This window comes from Rhododendron vialii, chromosome 2a (genome assembly GCF_030253575.1).
Source record: "Rhododendron vialii isolate Sample 1 chromosome 2a, ASM3025357v1".
Classification (NCBI taxonomy): Eukaryota; Viridiplantae; Streptophyta; class Magnoliopsida; order Ericales; family Ericaceae; genus Rhododendron; species Rhododendron vialii.
Genome location: NC_080558.1, coordinates 33,024,042 through 33,042,074, shown reverse-complemented (window position 1 = coordinate 33,042,074; position 18,033 = coordinate 33,024,042). Strand labels below are relative to the sequence as shown.

Below are 18,033 nucleotides of genomic sequence, written 5' to 3'. Positions count from 1 at the left end.
CGACTCTCGGGTAGAGAACTAAGAATCATCAAAGCCTGCAACTCATCATCAAACACAATTTTCATAGAAGCAAGTTGATTAACAATATTGCTATTCATTTCATTCAAATGTTCCACAATAGCCTTGCCCTCTTTATATTTCAATTCACCAATTTTTTGAAAGTGGTCGATTTTCTATTATAGAGACTTTCCAATTTCTTCCACAAATCATAAGCCAAAGTTTCGGTGGAGACATGATGAAAAACACTATTGTCAATCCATTGATGAATAAGCCCAGCAACTTTTCGATTCAGTGTGGTCCAATCCCCACGTTTCTTATCAATGGGTTTAGTCGTATCACCTTCTACATGCCCATGTAAGTCTTTACAATACAAGAGGTCTTCCATTTTAATTTTCCAAGTCACCCAATTAGTTCTATTGAAACTAATCATTCTACCCATATTTCCTTTCATGATTTACACCAAATACTAAACCATGGCCAACCGTCGGCTCTGATACCAGTTGTTGGGAAAAATATGCGAAATTTTCCACAAGTAAATCACAAAGGAAATAAATATAAATGCAGCGAATAACAGTCCAAAATGCACAAACCACAAACCAAATGAACACAAGAAATTTTTACATGGTTCTCCCAAAATCGAGGTACATCCACGAGACTGGAGTCCGATTCCACTATCAATGAATGTTCTTACAAATGGGTTTACAAGAGATTCAAGAACTCACAAACACCCTAACGTGTATCCGACAAACTTCAACAACAAAGAGGAAAGACCTCACCAAATATAGATGAACAAAGCCCTCTGAAACAGCTGCATGGAGAGTCGAAACCGATAGCAAATCTGCTCCAATAGATCACGACAAACAACTAAAGATCAGAGGCCAAAATGGATGCACTTGACCTTGTTCTTTCTCCACCGAAAACACACGCACTCATTGAGGCACACAGGACCACTCACTTATGAACACACACAAGCCCTTACTTTTTTCAGATACTTCTAATTGTATTCTGCCCAAGACAAATAAAACTCATCTAGCTTCCAAGAGAAGCCAAGTGGTACCAAGGTCATGTGCTAGACATGTGCACCAAAAATAAGTGTACAGACTTCTACCCAAGCCCACCAAGCAAAATTATCTTTCTTTTGGGCCAAACAAATTATAATTGGGCATACAAAATATTAAGCTTCCACAAATATAACAGTTCACAAGCGAATGCGAAGGCTAATTAAGATTAGACCGCCTCTTCTCCAAATAAATAGAATGTGGAATCCAACACGATTCTATTTCGAGCCTGACACCTAATGCCTAATAACTGTGGCAAGGAGGGAACCCAACAGCTATTAGAAGATCATGTACAGGCTCCGATGGCTTTAGAAGTCCCCAAATAATAAGAGACATATACGGAAATGAACCGGAAGGACAGTCAAGTTCAAGAGTGTTAAGGTGAGAAAAGATTACAATAGGACAAAAATTTCTTTCCCTTGATTAGCTCACTTATAGTTTGGAAAGATAACAAATTTCTGCTACTCACTCTACACCTTCAAGGTGAAGAAAAAACCTTACAGCTTTTGTTTGATAGCAATCGAATGAGATTGATTCCACAGAATGGAGGGACAGTTGTTTTAACGATGAAAACGATTCCAAGAAATAAAAGAAAGATTGCACAAAACTTGTGGTCAGCTTCCGCAGGGCATTGTAACCTATCAGGTCTCAAAACAGCCAGATGATATCATGGCATATTAGCAGTGTTACAGCATGCCGCGTGCGCATGTGTGTGCGCGTGTGTTAGAGAGAGAGAGAGAGAGAGAGAGAGAGAGAGAGAGAGAACGGGTTCAGACCTGTTAAGTCTATCACATTTGCAATCAGTAATACATGTTTATTCTAGAATATACAACATTCATATTGTTGATTAGAGCTCATTTGTGAACAGAAAAAAATCGCTGTAATCTAGTTCACATCAAACATTAAGATGTTGACCATTTAAAAAATTCAGCCTGAACAAATTGCAGTCCACGTTCACCAGTCTAGACCCAACTCTCTTGAAAGGAAAAGTTTGTCAATGTATGTGACCACAGGAGCCAATGCAGCTACGTAATTTTGCATCTGAATCCTTGCCGAGGTCTCTGGAATCGACGAAAATGGAAAAAAAAAAAACAAGTAAGAAACAAAATCGGAAGTTAGGAAAGCTAGGGACTAGGGTTAATAAACGTTTCTTTAACTCAAGGCTGGTTTTGGATATTGACTTTGTAGAGGTTAAAGAAAATGAAAGGGACAACAATCGTATCAACTTATTTTCCCCATGCTTTCCCCTTCCTTTTCTTTTCCTTCCACAAATCAACCATCCAAATACAGCCTTAGAAATCTCGATTCAGTTTTTGTTCTCCTGCTTGGAAAACAACATGAAAGCCAAATTAAGGTACCAGACTGTTCAAAAAAAAAAAGGTACCAGACATCAGGATAATATCAATGTAACCGCAGGGAACCTACAAGGTTTTTTTTTTTTTGATCCGACCTACAAGGTCATCATTAAATGAATTAATGAAGACCCAATGGTATTTGGCATCAGGCTGCATAAAACAGAATTGGGTTAACTGAACAATAACAAACTAAAAAAAAACTCCACTGACAGCTAGAAAAACCTTCTAATTTTTGGAAGTACCAACCCCAATTCAAACCTAAATCAGATCCCTTACTGGCAACCCGAAAAGAGACAACATTAAGCCTAACTTAACCCACTCAAAAGGCAGGATCATGTCCAACCGGACTCAGTTCAGACTTGCAGTACCCCTGGATGCAGGTAAAAGTTACACCACACCCCAGTTGAGATACACGTCCATTGTCAGACACTACTAAGGCAGTATTTGGATCATGCATTATGAGAGAGAGAGAGAGAGAGAGAGAGAGAGAGAGAAGAAGAAGAAGAAGAAGAAGAAGAAGAAGAATGGTAATGTCATGTTGGAAGAAATTCCTCTAATTCCCTCTCGCCAACTAATTCAGCACATTTTTCATAAATTTTTGAACACACGTAGTTTCATAAGCCAGGATTTCTTATCGTTTGTCTTTCCCCTGGTAAATCTCTCCACAAATCCATGATCCAAACACAGCCCAAGTGTTTTTTCATCCAGAATGAATTCCAGAGAACTTGTTGAGATATTTCAGTAGAGGGAACAGGGGGTCAATTGGCCGTCAACTCACCATCTTCATTGAGCTTCTTCAATAGCTGAGCTTTGGTAGGAAGGGCATACATCCCTGCAGCAACAGCCTTCCTAATAGCCCATCCATGATATGGAGCAAATACCTGTGCATAGGCTGTTGAAGCTGGATTCTTTAACGAATTTCCCCTGCCAGAAGAAGAGTGAAGTGTTTTATAAATGATCCACTTCAACTATCAAATATAAACATTGGATTTTCGCAACATCCTGCAGGATCATTATGAATGTAGAGTCGTAGAATAAGTTATAGTTCTGGAGTATCAGGAAGGAGCATTAGTTAGTTGTTCTCTAGTGGATTATTTCAAAAACTACCAATCTATAAGTTGGAGATCTATTCAGGTGATTAACTTTCTAAGGCCAATGCATATATTCTTCAATTTGGTTCCGTGTTCTGTCCCATTAAGGCACACATTATAATGCTATTCAAATGGAGCAGATGACGGCAAAAGCAATATTGTGAAAGAAAACCAACGCTAGGTACTAAGTATATGCAAGAGTTCTATTGACACAACCTGCTCAACATGCTATAATTTCATGCAAAAGACAAAGGCTTTCAACCCAGCGTCAGTCTCAGGAGAATCGAAGTGAAAAACCAGAAAAGATGGCTTGTCCGTCACCACTAATCTATGATGCACGGATACGGATACACGGACACGAGGACTCTAAAAAAATGGAGATACGGACATGGCGGGGGACGCACCACGTGTATATTTACTTATAATACATACATACATACATACATACATATACATACATACATACATATATATACATATATATATATATATTCTCAATTTTTTCCAAGTTTAAATTGCAAAATGTGGACAAAACGAAACATCCATAGTTCCAATACTATTCAAACAAAATGAGACATCCATAAGTTCAATACAAACCAATTGAAAGCAAAACATCCATAGTTCCATAATAATAAGCCAAAGAAATAAACTAAGCAACTAATCTTCAAATTTCAATTAGACCCAACTTCCATCAGTTCATCGCCATCTCCATCTTCCATCAATTTCAATTACACTGCTGTGCCTTTCAAAAAAACCCAGTATACTACAAATATATATGCATACCAGTATACCATATCTACACCAAAAGAGAGAGTTAGAGACAAGACAACATACATCAAATACACACACACACATACATATACAGACTGAGAGAGAGAGAGAGAGAGAGAGAGAGGAGCTGCTGTCCCATCTCTGAGAGAGGAGAGAGACGAGAGAGAGGGCTGTTGATCGTGAGAAAGGAGGAGAGAGGGTTGTCGTTAGAGAGAGAAGAGGAGCTGCCGATTTAGGGTTTTGAAAAAATAACATACTTTAGTAATAACATATTTAAATAGGTTTAAATATGTTTTAACCCAAAACTTTAAGTAACAACATATTTATCCCCAAAAAAACTATAAAAAAAATTACAGATGCACCCCCACTGTGTCCCCATGGGTGTCCCAGCCATGTCTCACCTGTGTCACCCCATGGCCCCAGCCGTGTCCCACTCCAAATATTAAATTAAATTATTAGACACGCCATGTGGTGTGTTGGACACGTTTCTAGCCATGTCCCCACTCCCCCGCCCCGTGTCCGGACATGCCGATACAGCGACCTCTAGGAGTGTTGGTGCATCATAGGTTTTTGGTTTCTATGCAGCCGAAGAAACTTCTTGTACTTAGGACTAAAGTGGATCACCAATTTTCTGATTGGCATGGACTCAAGTATCAAGTTCAAAGGATTCTGGGTATAGTGATGAGATGATCCGTCTTCTTCTCATCCTCTTCCTCATACTTATTTGGAAGTGAATTCAACTTTTAAGGAGATGCCCGAATAAGGGTACAGGTATAGACTTCACTCTTAGAAAACTTAGGGACAAAGACCCTAGTGTGATTTTCTAGCCCTTCAAACCTGAAAGCAGACATTATGTATCAATCTTTTCACCCTAGAACAGTAGAAATCATCTTTTGATAAGCCATGTAAGACATTGTTAAATAACACCCTCCTAAGCTAGCATATGTGCCTTGTGACCTGTCCGCTCATTGCCAATTCACATCATGGCTGGGATGTTTGAGGCTTTTGGAGAAGATTCTCAACTGCGTAGTAATTGTTTCTCACATTATTTGAGTCATAAGGTAACGGTCTTTATGTCATCCAGAACATGCATTTTCAACCTGTCTTAGTCAAAGTTACAAATGGACTCTTCTAATGTATGTGAAGAATCAAATGTCCGAAAGGTTTGTAGGATATTCAGCTAGCTCTTGTATTGCTAATTCAAAGTTACAGTAGAACCGTGCATTAAACTCCTGTATTATGAGGAATTCTTTAAGACAGCTCTACACAAGAAAATAACATAAATACATTAGAGGACGTGAATATTTCTGCACGTCCCTAAGGTCCTTAACATTTGAATTTCTCGAATTAGAATACGTGTACTCCAACCCGAAACCCGGACACTCCACATAACATGCGTCTATTTTTTTGTAGCATGAAGGAGGAGCGGAGGTGGGAATGGCTGCGGTGGAGTGGAGGCACCTAGAAGCTCCTAAGGTTGGGAGCACCTAAGGAGCCTATATAGATTATATATAAATAAGTATATTAAGTATCTTTAAATACTTAAAACATTGAAGGAAAGTGATACTTATTAAGAATTTTCCCGCTCATTCATTTAAGATGCGAAATTGGAATTCTTTTCATTTTCTTTCTTCAATCATTGATAAGAACTCAGAAGTCACGTTTCATTCAAATTTTTTTAATGAATAGGAATTTTTAATCATTTTGACTGATTGTTTTTACATAAATGATGAGTAGGAAAAAAATTATTGGAAGTTAGATATTTTCAATTTGTAAAACTTTTTGACTGATATGATTTTCCTATTCCTATTTCCGCAATGGCATTACTCCTTCAAAAGTAAGAGAATAAAGGCCTTAACGACCCAATAAGCTTCCATCTTAGTTAAGAGCGAGCTCCCGTCTTGGGAGCGGATCCATTTAGAAGGATCCTGCTACTAAGATCTATCTTTGTGCAACCTTGATCCAAGTTCCCTCAGGCTTTTCTTCTGAACAGGTAATAGAAATATAACCTGTCTCTCCCACGGGGAGTGACACAGGGACACGTTGACACCCAAAGCGTACAAAAATTGAAGGACACACAACACGGCAAGGAAAAGTTTTTAAATGTTACTTGTCTATGCTTTCTATCTAGGAGAAGCCTATGGTCATCTCAAAAAAAAAAAATAGTTAACAAGAAAATGCGTAACTAATACCAAGAAAATGCATAACTAATACCAAAAAAAAAAGCGTAACTAACCAAAACAATTCCGTAACTATTTTGGGGTGTACCATGCATGATGCACCCCTATTCGTAACTTCAACAAAACATATACGTAAGTAATACCATAATAATGCATAACTAATGAACCAAAAAATATGCACACCATACACCAATAACATTGTAACAGTCATAAAAAATATGCGTACCATTCTCCAAAACCATTTGTATCATGTCCTTCCAAGGTACACCCTTTCTTAACCAACCAAAAAGACGCATAGCATACAACAAAATTACGCATAACATACATAAAAAAGTATGTAACGTTTCTATGGTATGTACATTTTATAGTACTTAAAATAGAGAACAATAATATACTCTATAATATTCCTAAAATGACAGATCTACAAACAAGATCACATACAAATCTAATGTAATCCCATTTTATCGTCATACCCAAGTTATTGTTTTCAAACACGCAATGGTTTTAGTCCTCGTTGGACACACCTGTTCCCCGAGTGTCCAATTCTTAAACATTTACATAAGTAATCAGAAGTGTTATCACGAGTGTCCGACACGTCCTAGGGACTTATTGATGATTGTCGGTGCCAGAGGTGACAGGTAACCTTCTTTGAAGTGTCTGTGCTTCTTAGCCAAAAACTAACACGAAATAAGACTCAAGTTGAACCAGTACTTGGTCAAAATTCAAATAAGGTCCAAAGCATGCTCCGTAAAATTTTCTTGTTTTGCCCTGTTTTCTTCTTTTCACTTGCTTCATCAAGGTTGACTATCAATAGGTTTTCAATTGTGGATTTTGTTTGGGTAAACAAATCAGTGCCCACTTACCAAGGCATTGTTTGGCATTTCTTAGAATCAAACAATTCATGGTTTCAACTTTTACCTTTCTACGTGCCTACTTATCCAAACTTTGCACCCAATTCTCGATCTCCCATGTTTGCATCAATCAAACATTACCAGTATTTATAACAAGTCCATTCATCAATTTTGATGTCCTTTTCCATCTTGCCTTCATAAGGATATTCCAACCAAGATAATCAAAATATCCCCCTTTTAGGATATCATGTTAATGAATCTGATTTAGACAAAACCTGGTACATCTATTTCCAAGCCAGTCTGAAATATCTAAAGGCTATGTAGCATGGATATGGACGCGGACACAGATACTGATACGGACATGGAATTTCTAGAAATTTGGGGACACAGACACGGCAGGGGACAAGGCAAAAATAAATCGATAAATAAATAAATAACATTTATTTTATACCAATGAAACATAGTTCAATCTATAAGCATGAAGCATCAACATATACAAAAAAGCATTATATATACATCATATTACACTTTTAACACAAAATATTTGAAGTAATACACATTTTCTTCCAAAAAAATTTGGAAAATTGCATATTTAACCCCAACCGTGCCCCTATAAGTGTCCCCGCCGTGTGCCCTCTAAGAAGTTCATTAAATTCAACGGGCACTCCACGTGGTGTGTCCCAAACATATTTTTCCGTGTCCCCCGGTTGTCCCTGTGTCGAACACGGGGGCACGCCGGCCTCTAGAAGTGTTGATGCTTCATAATCTAAACTCTAAAGGTAAATCCAAACACAATCCACTATTAAAAAGGAACAAATCCTAAAACATTACAAATCGAGCCGAAATAATTGAATTCCCAAGTACAAACACAAAATCATAGTGCGTGGATTTGCAATATGGATAAAGAATGAAAATTAATGCCAACTTATGCCAAACTGTCCAATTCAGTTGTGTTTGGTAGGTAGCAATGCATTTGGAAAGAAAAAAGTTAAACCTAGACTGAGTAAAGAGGGAAAATAGGTTGAGTCATCCACCCTTACTCATCGACATAATAACTATGCTTCAAAAGCTTGTAAAAATATACATTACATAAACACTAATGAACTTTGTCCATACGTAATTAAAAACCAGCAACGATATCTCTCTCTTGAGCCTATAAAAGTTTCCAGCTCAATGTTTTAGACTTTGGCCAATGCAGGACAATCTATGTAGCATGTATACAAACACGGACACGGCAGGTGACACAAACATGAATACATGACAATGTAATTCTTAGAAAATAGAGACAAAGACATTGCTTGAAACAGCAAAAAAAATTTAAAAATGTTTTTAATAATGCAAAACTACATTGTAACCCCTAAATATTTAGATTATCACTCCTATTGAATGCATTATTGACAGATGGCGTATGCATGTACAACTACACATGTTTTACAATATACTTTTGGCCTAACACTTTTGAAGCATAAATATTCCACCCTAGTAAAGCTATTAAATTTTATAAAAAGCACCTTGTCGTGTCTCCATGTGTGTCCCCAGCGTATCCCCACATAAAAAGTATATAATTTGATGGGCACGCACGTGGCGTGTCTATACATTTTCCCCCGTGTCCCCAGCATGTCACATGTCCCAGAGTGTTCAACACAGATACGGCAATCCCTAGGAGTGTCGGTGCTTTAAAGAGGACAATGCAGTATCATGCTGTTTTGTTGTCCCTTGAATCTACTACGCTCTGTACTATGCATTCTGGATTTGTACCATGGTTACGGGAACCTCCTTTTGGGTGTGATGAATCCGCTCTATACCAATCAATTTGCAATTTAGAGGAAGAACCTCGACAGAATCTCACTCACATTGGGACCGAACATTGCACCCAACTCGCATCCAACTAGGACGGAATCTCTTGCAGGTATAAATCCAACGGTACAAAGTAAAAGTAAAAACTATCAAGTAAGAAAAAATTTGGTAAATTGATTAAAACTAGAGGTGGCAAATGGAATGGGTCATGGGTTGAATATGGGCAGGTAAAATACGGGTTAATAGTAGGTGGGTTGAAACTGGTCTGGTCAAATATAGGTCAAGTCATACTCAAACCCGACCCGTTTTCCTTCCTTTTCTCCCCTTTTCAAATATAAATAATTAGAGTCTGAAAATGAAAAAGATATAAAAAAAACAAACAAACATGCACATTTATCTAATGCTATGCACATACATTCTCTCTCTCTCTCTCTCTCTCTCTCTCTCTCTCTCTCTCTCTCTCTCTCTCTCTCTCTCTCTCTCTCTCTCTAATTATATATTGCAGTATTGCACATGTATATATCTAATGTTGAAGATTCTCTCTCTCCGCCGTGCACAACTTCGATTCTCCTCCCACCTCCATTCCTTTTTTCCCTTTTAGCTTCTCACAACGGGAATGTGATTTGAACATCAATTTTTCTGATACTAATATCGGAAACTTGATTAGTCTGATTGACTTGTAGTTCACCAAAGTTCATAAATCTTTGCCAAACTAAGATTTGAAAATTCAGTTTCAATCACCCAATGGAGAGCTTACCTCTTCTGGATCAGAAAGACCTCCCTCCACTAGCAGCCAACATATCCATCCCTGTTGTCCAAATTTGAATCTCCATCGGTGACTGCACCCATTTGCTTTTGGTTGGGCGATATAGTCTTTTGACCTGTTAGGCATATCTTTCCACAAAGACCGGACAATATCACGTCTCCGGCAGCGATCCACGCCCAGCTCCAGGCGGCCGCCTTAAAAGCCTGGCAGCTTCCTCGGGCCAGTGCGGATCGAGGGGGGAGGCTTGCCCTGCGATTGCTGCCACAGCTGTGGTGGGTCGAGGTAGTTCGAAAGGACTGCGGCGGCGACGGTGGAAGGAGAAGAATATCAGGCGGTGCTCATTGTACGACGTGGGAGATGAGAGGGAGGTGGGATATTTGGTGGGGAAAGATGGTGTTGGCGGCAATTGGACAGCGGAAGTGTTGGTTGCAGCGGGGGTGATAGCTAATTAGCTATATGGTAAGAGAAAGTTCCACGTTGACAAGAGAACAGGAGACGGTATTTAGAATGGATGGGTTTTTGAAGTTGGACCCATTTCCAACCCATAAAATCAATGGGTTTATTAAGTTGGCTCAATTAGAAACCATATTTGGATATGGGTGGGTTTGGGCTGATTATGAATGGATGGGTTTGGGCGGGTCCATGAATCTGGGTCCAAATTGCCACCTCTAATTTAAACTATTGTAGTACCTAGGGTTTATATGATATCAAATTCTGTCAAGAAAGAAACATTTTCCAATGGAATCAATCTTCCAATAATTTTATGTGTTGTTGCTACCCACACCCACTTCCGCTTTTGCAAATATGATCGTGCACACACATTGTAGAGTACTACTTAAGGTAACTTCATAATTGTTTTCTTTGCTTTTTAAGGTAACTTCATAATTACTTTATTTGCTTTTTGTATGCGATCTCATCTGCTTGGTGTACGTGCTCTCATCTACTAGCAAACTTGCCGAGCTTACTTCTAACAGAGCAATCAATTAATTAAAGAGATGTACCAATTAAAAATTTCTCCTTTCCTTTTTCAGCCCTCTCTACACCAACCGAGTTCCATTACCAAGGTTATTGACACTTCACAAACTTGCATGTCTAAAACAAAAAGAAAAAAGAAAAATTAACGATAGCTAAAACATTAGCCACATAATCTAAGAATTTAGACCTCTAAGCTCCCCTGGAAAAAAAATTATCTGAATTCTTTAACTTTCCTTGGCCATAAAAAGAGCAAAAATCTGAAGCATCCTCCAATGTCAATAGCAATCTTCCATATGCACCACATGCCAAAGGAATAACCAGCTCTCTGAACTGGTAATATAGACAAAGGACCGCCATAACTCGCCAACTGACAAAGCAAATCTAATGCAGAGAATGTAATCATCTACCCAGAAAAACATCCGCAAAACCAAAAAGAAATTTACCACAAGATCGTACCCTAATAAAGATTTCTTCTACTTGCATTCACATAAAAGTTATAACCTTCAAAAAACAAGGGACCAACTCCAGGACAAGAAAGGCCTACCCTATCCATGAGGAAAAAGAGCATGAACAAATGACATTAATCATAAAACTAGACCCTTAACTTCCCTGCAAACTGATCTACCATATGGGTTGAGTAACTACATGGAGGATAACACCCAAGCACAATTCTTCACCCTATTGTAAATATTGGTTTGTTCCTAAATAGACCAAGGGATTTAACTAAAAGCCATTACGTAATTGTGGAAACTAACAGAACCGTCACATCCGCTGTAACAGCCAGTGTTCTAAAAGTTAGCCTAGAAGGCTGCCTAGACGGCCACCCAACACCTAGATTTTTGGGTCTAGGCGTTGAATAGGTGTTTTACACATTTGTCAAGAATTAGGTGGGATTAGTTGGCTAGGCGGCGACCAGTAGGTGAGTTTCGTGATTTTTAAATAATTTAGGGTTAAATGGGTAGTATAAAAAATATAGGGGTTAAGACTTAAGTGTAATTTTAAGAAAAACAAAAGGTACATCATATACCAATACACTTAATTAGTTCGCCTATGTCATTACAAATCAATGATTCAAACCCTAGTCGCTCTCTCTGATATACCAATACACTTAATTAGTTCGCCTATGTCATTACAAATCAATGATTCAAACCCTAGTCGCTCTCTCTCTCTCTCTCTCTCTCTCTCTCTCTCTCTCTCTCTCTCTCTCTGATATTTTGTATTTGACTAGTTACTTTTTAGTTGGTATTTTAGTCTGAATTCTTTTATTTATATTCATGTCATTTATTACAACTCTGGGTGAGGTGGGGAAATTCTTTTTTCCCTGATTAGTTCCCAACTAGTCGGGCTAGGCAACTCTCTTCTGCTCGACTAGCACTTAGCAATTTTCACAACATTGGTAGCAGCCCAATGCAAGGTTATAATGATCCATATAGACCACAATGCCCATAATGGTGACACAAATATCCAATGACTCTTCAAGTGAGGAACGATGTTCACAGACTAGTATTTAAGGTTTGGTGTCTCTATATATGGCTTTGGAGCTGCAATAGGCACTTTATGATCCTGGGGTCCTGGCTTATCAGCCAAAATCTGCATATGCAATGGACTTTGTATTCCAAATGCGATTGACTAACTGAGTGCATGTTCAACTAACTTGCTTTCCAAACTTGGTGGTTAAAATAGCCAAGAGAATTGGTACTCGGCTTACCTCAATAAACTTTCCCTTCTATTGACTACCTCCTGAAGAGGCAAAAAAAAAAGAGGGAAACTCATGAAGTACTTAACCTGAACTGATACTATTCAACCACATTTATTATAACAAAAGACACAGATATCCAATGTTGATAAACAAAATCCACATGCCATTAACTTCAGGACATCATCTATCTGAATACCATGATGGCTATTTTACTACATTAGCATATATTTCTGATTCTGACTTAAAGTCCTGAATGTAGATTGAAGTTTAGGTGTCTAAAGTATGCACGTAGAACCTCTTGAAGTTCATTGGATTGTTTGTAACGCTCAGTAACGACAACCACATGGGCAAGTCAATCAACCCAAAAATGTAATTACAAATGAAGTTTCTGTTCATCATCCATCCATTACGTTTTTCCTATCAAGCACCTGTGACCATGGCTAAACATGATTTGAAACTTGTGTAAAGGCGATTAGAGACCTTTTTTTTAAACTAGGCTTGCAGAAAATTGAGATCTGGAATCATCAAGCATGTATAAGATGCAAAGCCCAAACACCACACAACAAAATAAGTCCCAAGAGACTTAATGTAAACCTCGCAAGAAGAGAACATCTTGGAACTATGAATGAGTTTAAGTCAAAAAAAAATCCAAATTGTTAGCGTGGACAACCCATTTATATCATTCCTACGACAGTGAACTAAAAAAGTTCAGTGGACATACTCTGTAGTTATAATCTGCTCAAAAAGTACCCTAACCATATCCAACCCACGCTTAACTCTTAAAAGGTTCCTCGTATGACTCCCGGCTTTCCTCACACAGTTTGCCTCCACATCCCGATCAATCATCAATTGTAATGTCCCTAGCGACTGCGACGCCTCACCAAGATCGTGAACCTGCTCAATGATCCCTCAATCAAACCAAAACACATACATTCGCTCAAGTGACATCAAACATATACCATATCTATAATATATGGCACTGTTTGGAGAGATATTTGATTTCAAATTAATGGAAATTGACATTATTGTTCTATGAGAACAAACAAATAGGTTTGATAACTTAAATCAATGTTTCAACATTGAATTTGGACTCTTTGTCTTGAGGGATTTGAAATGACTACTTAACGGGACTGCTTCAAAACCTTTTCCACAGATAAAAATCACCTTTGGGTTTTCCCCAAATCCGGCGAGGATCCGGAAAGACCAGAATTATCTAGTACCACAATTGGTGCATTGATCTTTGCAGTGGTAATGGTTTTTGCTGGTTGGGTCCATTACCATATAGTTGTTCCAAATTGGCTTGGTTTGAAGATGTAGAATCTATGTTGGATCATAATTTCGAAGGGCAACAAGGACTTGATTGGATTTCTTGGGCCGGTTGACATACGTAAACCCATTCCAAATGTTAATGATGGCAGTAATATATGGACCTCAATAAAATACATCCCTTCCCCATGTAACTATCTTCACCTATATCAGTATTTGATTCGTCTTCCACTCCATATCAGTATTTGGACTAAATTAATTTTTCTTAAAGAAAGTGAGGGAAATCAGAAAAGTATGGAAATACATGGAAAAGTTCAAAAAAATTCATAGAATACGACCCTAAAGACAACCAAAGAGAAATGATTAATTCAAAAAATTGAACCGGAATCTAGTAAATATCAAACGAAAACAACCAAATTGACGGTGAGAAAAACACCCATAAATTTAAGTCAGAGGGTACCTAAGTCTCGTAGTATCTGGTTTTGTAAAATTGAAATCAAATCCCTACAATTGAAATCACATGTTGTATAAGTATGCGGTGGGTTACCTTGGCGACGTAATCGATTTCGGCGAATTTGAAAGCGATGCCGAGGCAGCCGAAGAGAGGGGAGACAAGAGAACAAGCGTGAGAGAAGGGAGCTGTCTCCAGTTGGACGACATCTTCTTGATCTGGTGTTTGGGAATTACTATTATTCTTAACAGTGTTTGCTAGCTCCATGAATGCCTCCGATATCTTCCGGAGAGGCTTTTGATCATCTCCGTTAATCGCCATTCTCTCTCTCTCTCTCTCTCTCTCTCTCAAAGATTCAAAACTGAGAGCATATGAGTTTAAAGGAGTATGTTTTTATCCCTCAAATATATATATTTGTTACTTCATCCTTAAACTGTCGGTAAATGTTGTGGTGTCTACCAGCTGGAAAAGGACCATACCCCACCAATTATGTCATCCAATGGTTTTTTATATGTTTTGAGTGGTTATATTATGTCATTTTTGTAATAATGGTATAATAATTATTATGCCATTTTTAAAAAGTGTATGCCTTCGAGGGGTTTGTTATGTCATTTTTTAAAAAGTGTTATAACTTAATATAATAATAATTAAAAAGGTTATACCCATGATCCACACAATAGCATAAATTTAATGATTTTAGTTATGCTGTAAATGATTTTGCTATGCCAAAATTTATAGTGTCTTCAAAATGACCGAAGACACCATAACACTATCTTAAACGGTCAAAACAACCCATTTCGTCCTTAAATTATTCAAATCATATTCATTGAGTCCAATTAGTTCTTTAATAAACTAATTAGTCTGAATCTTTTAATGAGTCCAAATTCCATTTTTTGAACTCAATAAGTGAGATTAAGATAGTTTAAAGATGAAATAGGTGATTTTGATAGTTTAATATCGAAATAAAAAAATAATAATTTAAGGAAGAAAAGCATAAAATAAAAAAAAAATCAATCATAGTAATAGCCAAAGGTTCCAAAAGTTTGCTTTGCCCATGCGTCAACAAGATTCTCGACGCGTTGTCTTATGTGTTAGAGCCTTAGGCCCCGTTCCAGAATACCTTCTTAAAAAATAAGTACTTATTTTATATTTTTAAACTCAAAAATAATGTAAATAAAAAATAATTTTTCAAATTTTTTTGCACTGTATTAAAGATCTTAATAAGATCTATCAAACAAGATCCTTATTGATAGGAAAATAATTTGCATAAATACATGATTTTTGAGCTTGAAATTGCCTTATTAAAAAATAAGGACTTATTTTCCTTTCCGGAACGGGGCCTAAGGGACGACAGGTGGTGACGCCCTTTAGAAACAGAAAGTCTGTGAATACAAAATTTTCAAACACGTATCATGCACAGATGATTGTGTGGAGTCCACTACGGGGTCTCATATAAACAATCTCAGTAATTCATTAAATGTAAAATACTTTTTAATGAACGTTGCAAAATATTAGGATGACAAAAAGTTAGATAATTAGATCGAGCCCCTAAAAGCATCGGATTGAGCTGATTTTTTAAGTAAACCCTCGAAAATATATTTTACATTTAATGAAACGGCTCGAATTATTTATGCGGGACCCATAGTAGGCCCCACATTTAAATCTGTGTGTAGAAATCTTTGTGGATAGCACGACTGCTTTAGAAAATGGCAGTAATGATACCTACACAGATTTTGCGTAGAGCCCATTACGGGTTCCACATAAACTATTCGATTCGTTCATTAAATGTAAAATATTTTTTCAAGGGCCCCCGCGAAAAATCAGCTCAATCCAATACATATAAGTGTTCAATCCAATCATCTAATTTTCCATTCACCTAAAATCAGAATGAAAAGTTAGATGATTGGATCGAGCACATATATGTATCAGATTAAGCTGATTTTTTACGAAAGCCGTTGAAAAAATATTTTATATTTAATGAACAATTTAGATTATTTGTCTGGAACCCGTAATGAGCCCCACACAAAATCTGTGTAATCTTGTTGTGTGAGTAGCACCACTGAGAAAACGGTGTCCAATTTGGAAATTGTATTCGGTTGCCACTTACCAGAATGAGAACAAGTCGGTCAGTGTCTGGAGCAAATCAAATTACTCGAGTTTGAAATTGTTTTCAATAGAATGTAATGTTTGAGATTTTGAGATTTTTTTTTAAAAAATCAAGTAAACCCCGCCCTAGATGGGTAAGCTGTTGGAGTATTGCCTTGTTAAGATGTTGTACCCCGTTTCAAATTGGCAAATAAGTCGGAAAATGACGGTCAATGACGTGTTTTGATAATTAATATCCGTCATAGATATTTTCAGTATTAACAAATGTTCTTAGCTTGTCCTTGACGGGTATTAATTATCAAAACAAGTCCTGGGCCGTCATTTTTCCCAAATAAGTACATAGAGTATTTGTTAAGAAGATAATTTTAAACTTACAGTCTGGATCCAATGAGGGATCTCTTACGGTGCAAGACTCCCCTTTCCCGATCAAATTGCGACGATCCGAGCCACTCAAAGTGTGCAGAACGTGATTTTAAGGATATCCACGAGAAATCAGCAAAAAAAATGATCGGGAAGGGCTTGATTCGAGCAGTTTTTTACTGAACCGTTCAATAAAAAACTATTCCGATCAAGCCCTTCCCGATCATTTTTTTTTGCTGATTTCTCGCGAGTACCCTTAAAATCATGTTCTGATCACTTTGAGCGGCTCGGATCATCGCAATTCGATCGGGAAAGGGGAGTCTCGCACGGTAGCACCGTGCGGGATCCCTCATTGGATCCGGACTGTTTAAACTCAAAAATAATATGTTTATATAAATAACTTTTCTAACAATATGGATTTTGTTTGATAGAATTTTTTTTCCAGAACTTTTGAATGGTGCAAAACAAAAAAATTATTTCGCCAATACATTATATTTGAGTTTGAAAATGTGAAATAAGTACTTATTTTTTAAGAAGGTGTTGTGGAACTAAAATTAATTTATTTCTTCGTTTTGTGTGTTTTGTTCCTCTTTTCTGAATTTTTTGTTAAATTTGTGTGATTTTTTTTTTGGGATTAATCATTCGTCTCGGCAAGAGGAGTCTAAACAGTACAAAATTATGACCAAAATAAAAAAAGTTCGCTAAAGACAAAAAAAGTATCAAACAGCTATATTTTGGAGCTTAAGTGCCGTCTTATTTGAATTTTTTCAACATCGGTCCATACTTTTATACTTTTTCGAGACGACGAGACGAACGATTTACCCTTAAAATTACGTCAAAAAGCTAAATAAAATGTTATGAAAAATAAAAAATATAGAAATAAATTTCAGACTTATAAATTTAAAAGAACGCAGCCTTAATTGTCGAATTTACCCACAACGGTTGGAGAGTTCCACAGAATAGAGAGAGAGAAAGTTCCACCCTTCCCCAGCTTTCCCCTTTCTTTTTCTTCTTTTTCCAATCTTTTATTTTATTTGAATTTTGAGGTAGGTTTTTGGAATAATGAGTAAAGAGACATAGAAAGAGAATTGATAATAATATTTGAAAAAAAAAAACTTATTGAAGACCATGCATAGAGAAAGGAGTTGGGTTTCGAAACCAAAAAGCCAAAGTGAACACAATCTTCCTTTCTCCTCCCCAACTCAACTAGTCTGGACTCTCTCTCTCTCTCTCTCTCTCTCTCTCTCTCTCTCTCTCTCTCTCTCTCTCTCTCTCTCTCTCTCTCTCTCTCTCTCTCTCTCTCTCTC

General features: G+C 37.3%; 1 protein-coding gene across 1 annotated transcript; it reads right to left on the bottom strand.

Annotated features, from left to right (window-relative positions):
* Positions 1 to 1,816: 1,816 nt before the first annotated feature.
* Positions 1,817 to 14,642, bottom strand: LOC131316388 (accelerated cell death 11). Its single transcript, XM_058345734.1, has 4 exons — positions 14,357 to 14,642; positions 13,265 to 13,437; positions 3,192 to 3,337; positions 1,817 to 2,119 (listed from the first exon to the last, which is right to left on the bottom strand). Exons 1-4 carry the CDS (start codon positions 14,579 to 14,581, stop codon positions 2,013 to 2,015), a joined length of 651 nt encoding a protein of 216 aa, XP_058201717.1. The 5' UTR covers positions 14,582 to 14,642; the 3' UTR covers positions 1,817 to 2,012.
* Between the last annotated feature and the right edge of the window lie 3,391 nt (positions 14,643 to 18,033).

Bases quoted from the DNA above. Each gene is read 5' to 3' on its own strand.
- LOC131316388 (XM_058345734.1), bottom strand. From the start codon at position 14,581: ATGGCGATTAACGGAGATGATCAAAAGCCTCTCCGGAAGATATCGGAG. The intron at 13,438-14,356 runs GTAACCCACCGC...ATCATTGAGCAG, and splicing joins AAATCGATTACGTCGCCAAG to GTTCACGATCTTGGTGAGGC. The intron at 2,120-3,191 runs GTGAGTTGACGG...CGTCGATTCCAG, and splicing joins GAAGAAGCTCAATGAAGATG to AGACCTCGGCAAGGATTCAG.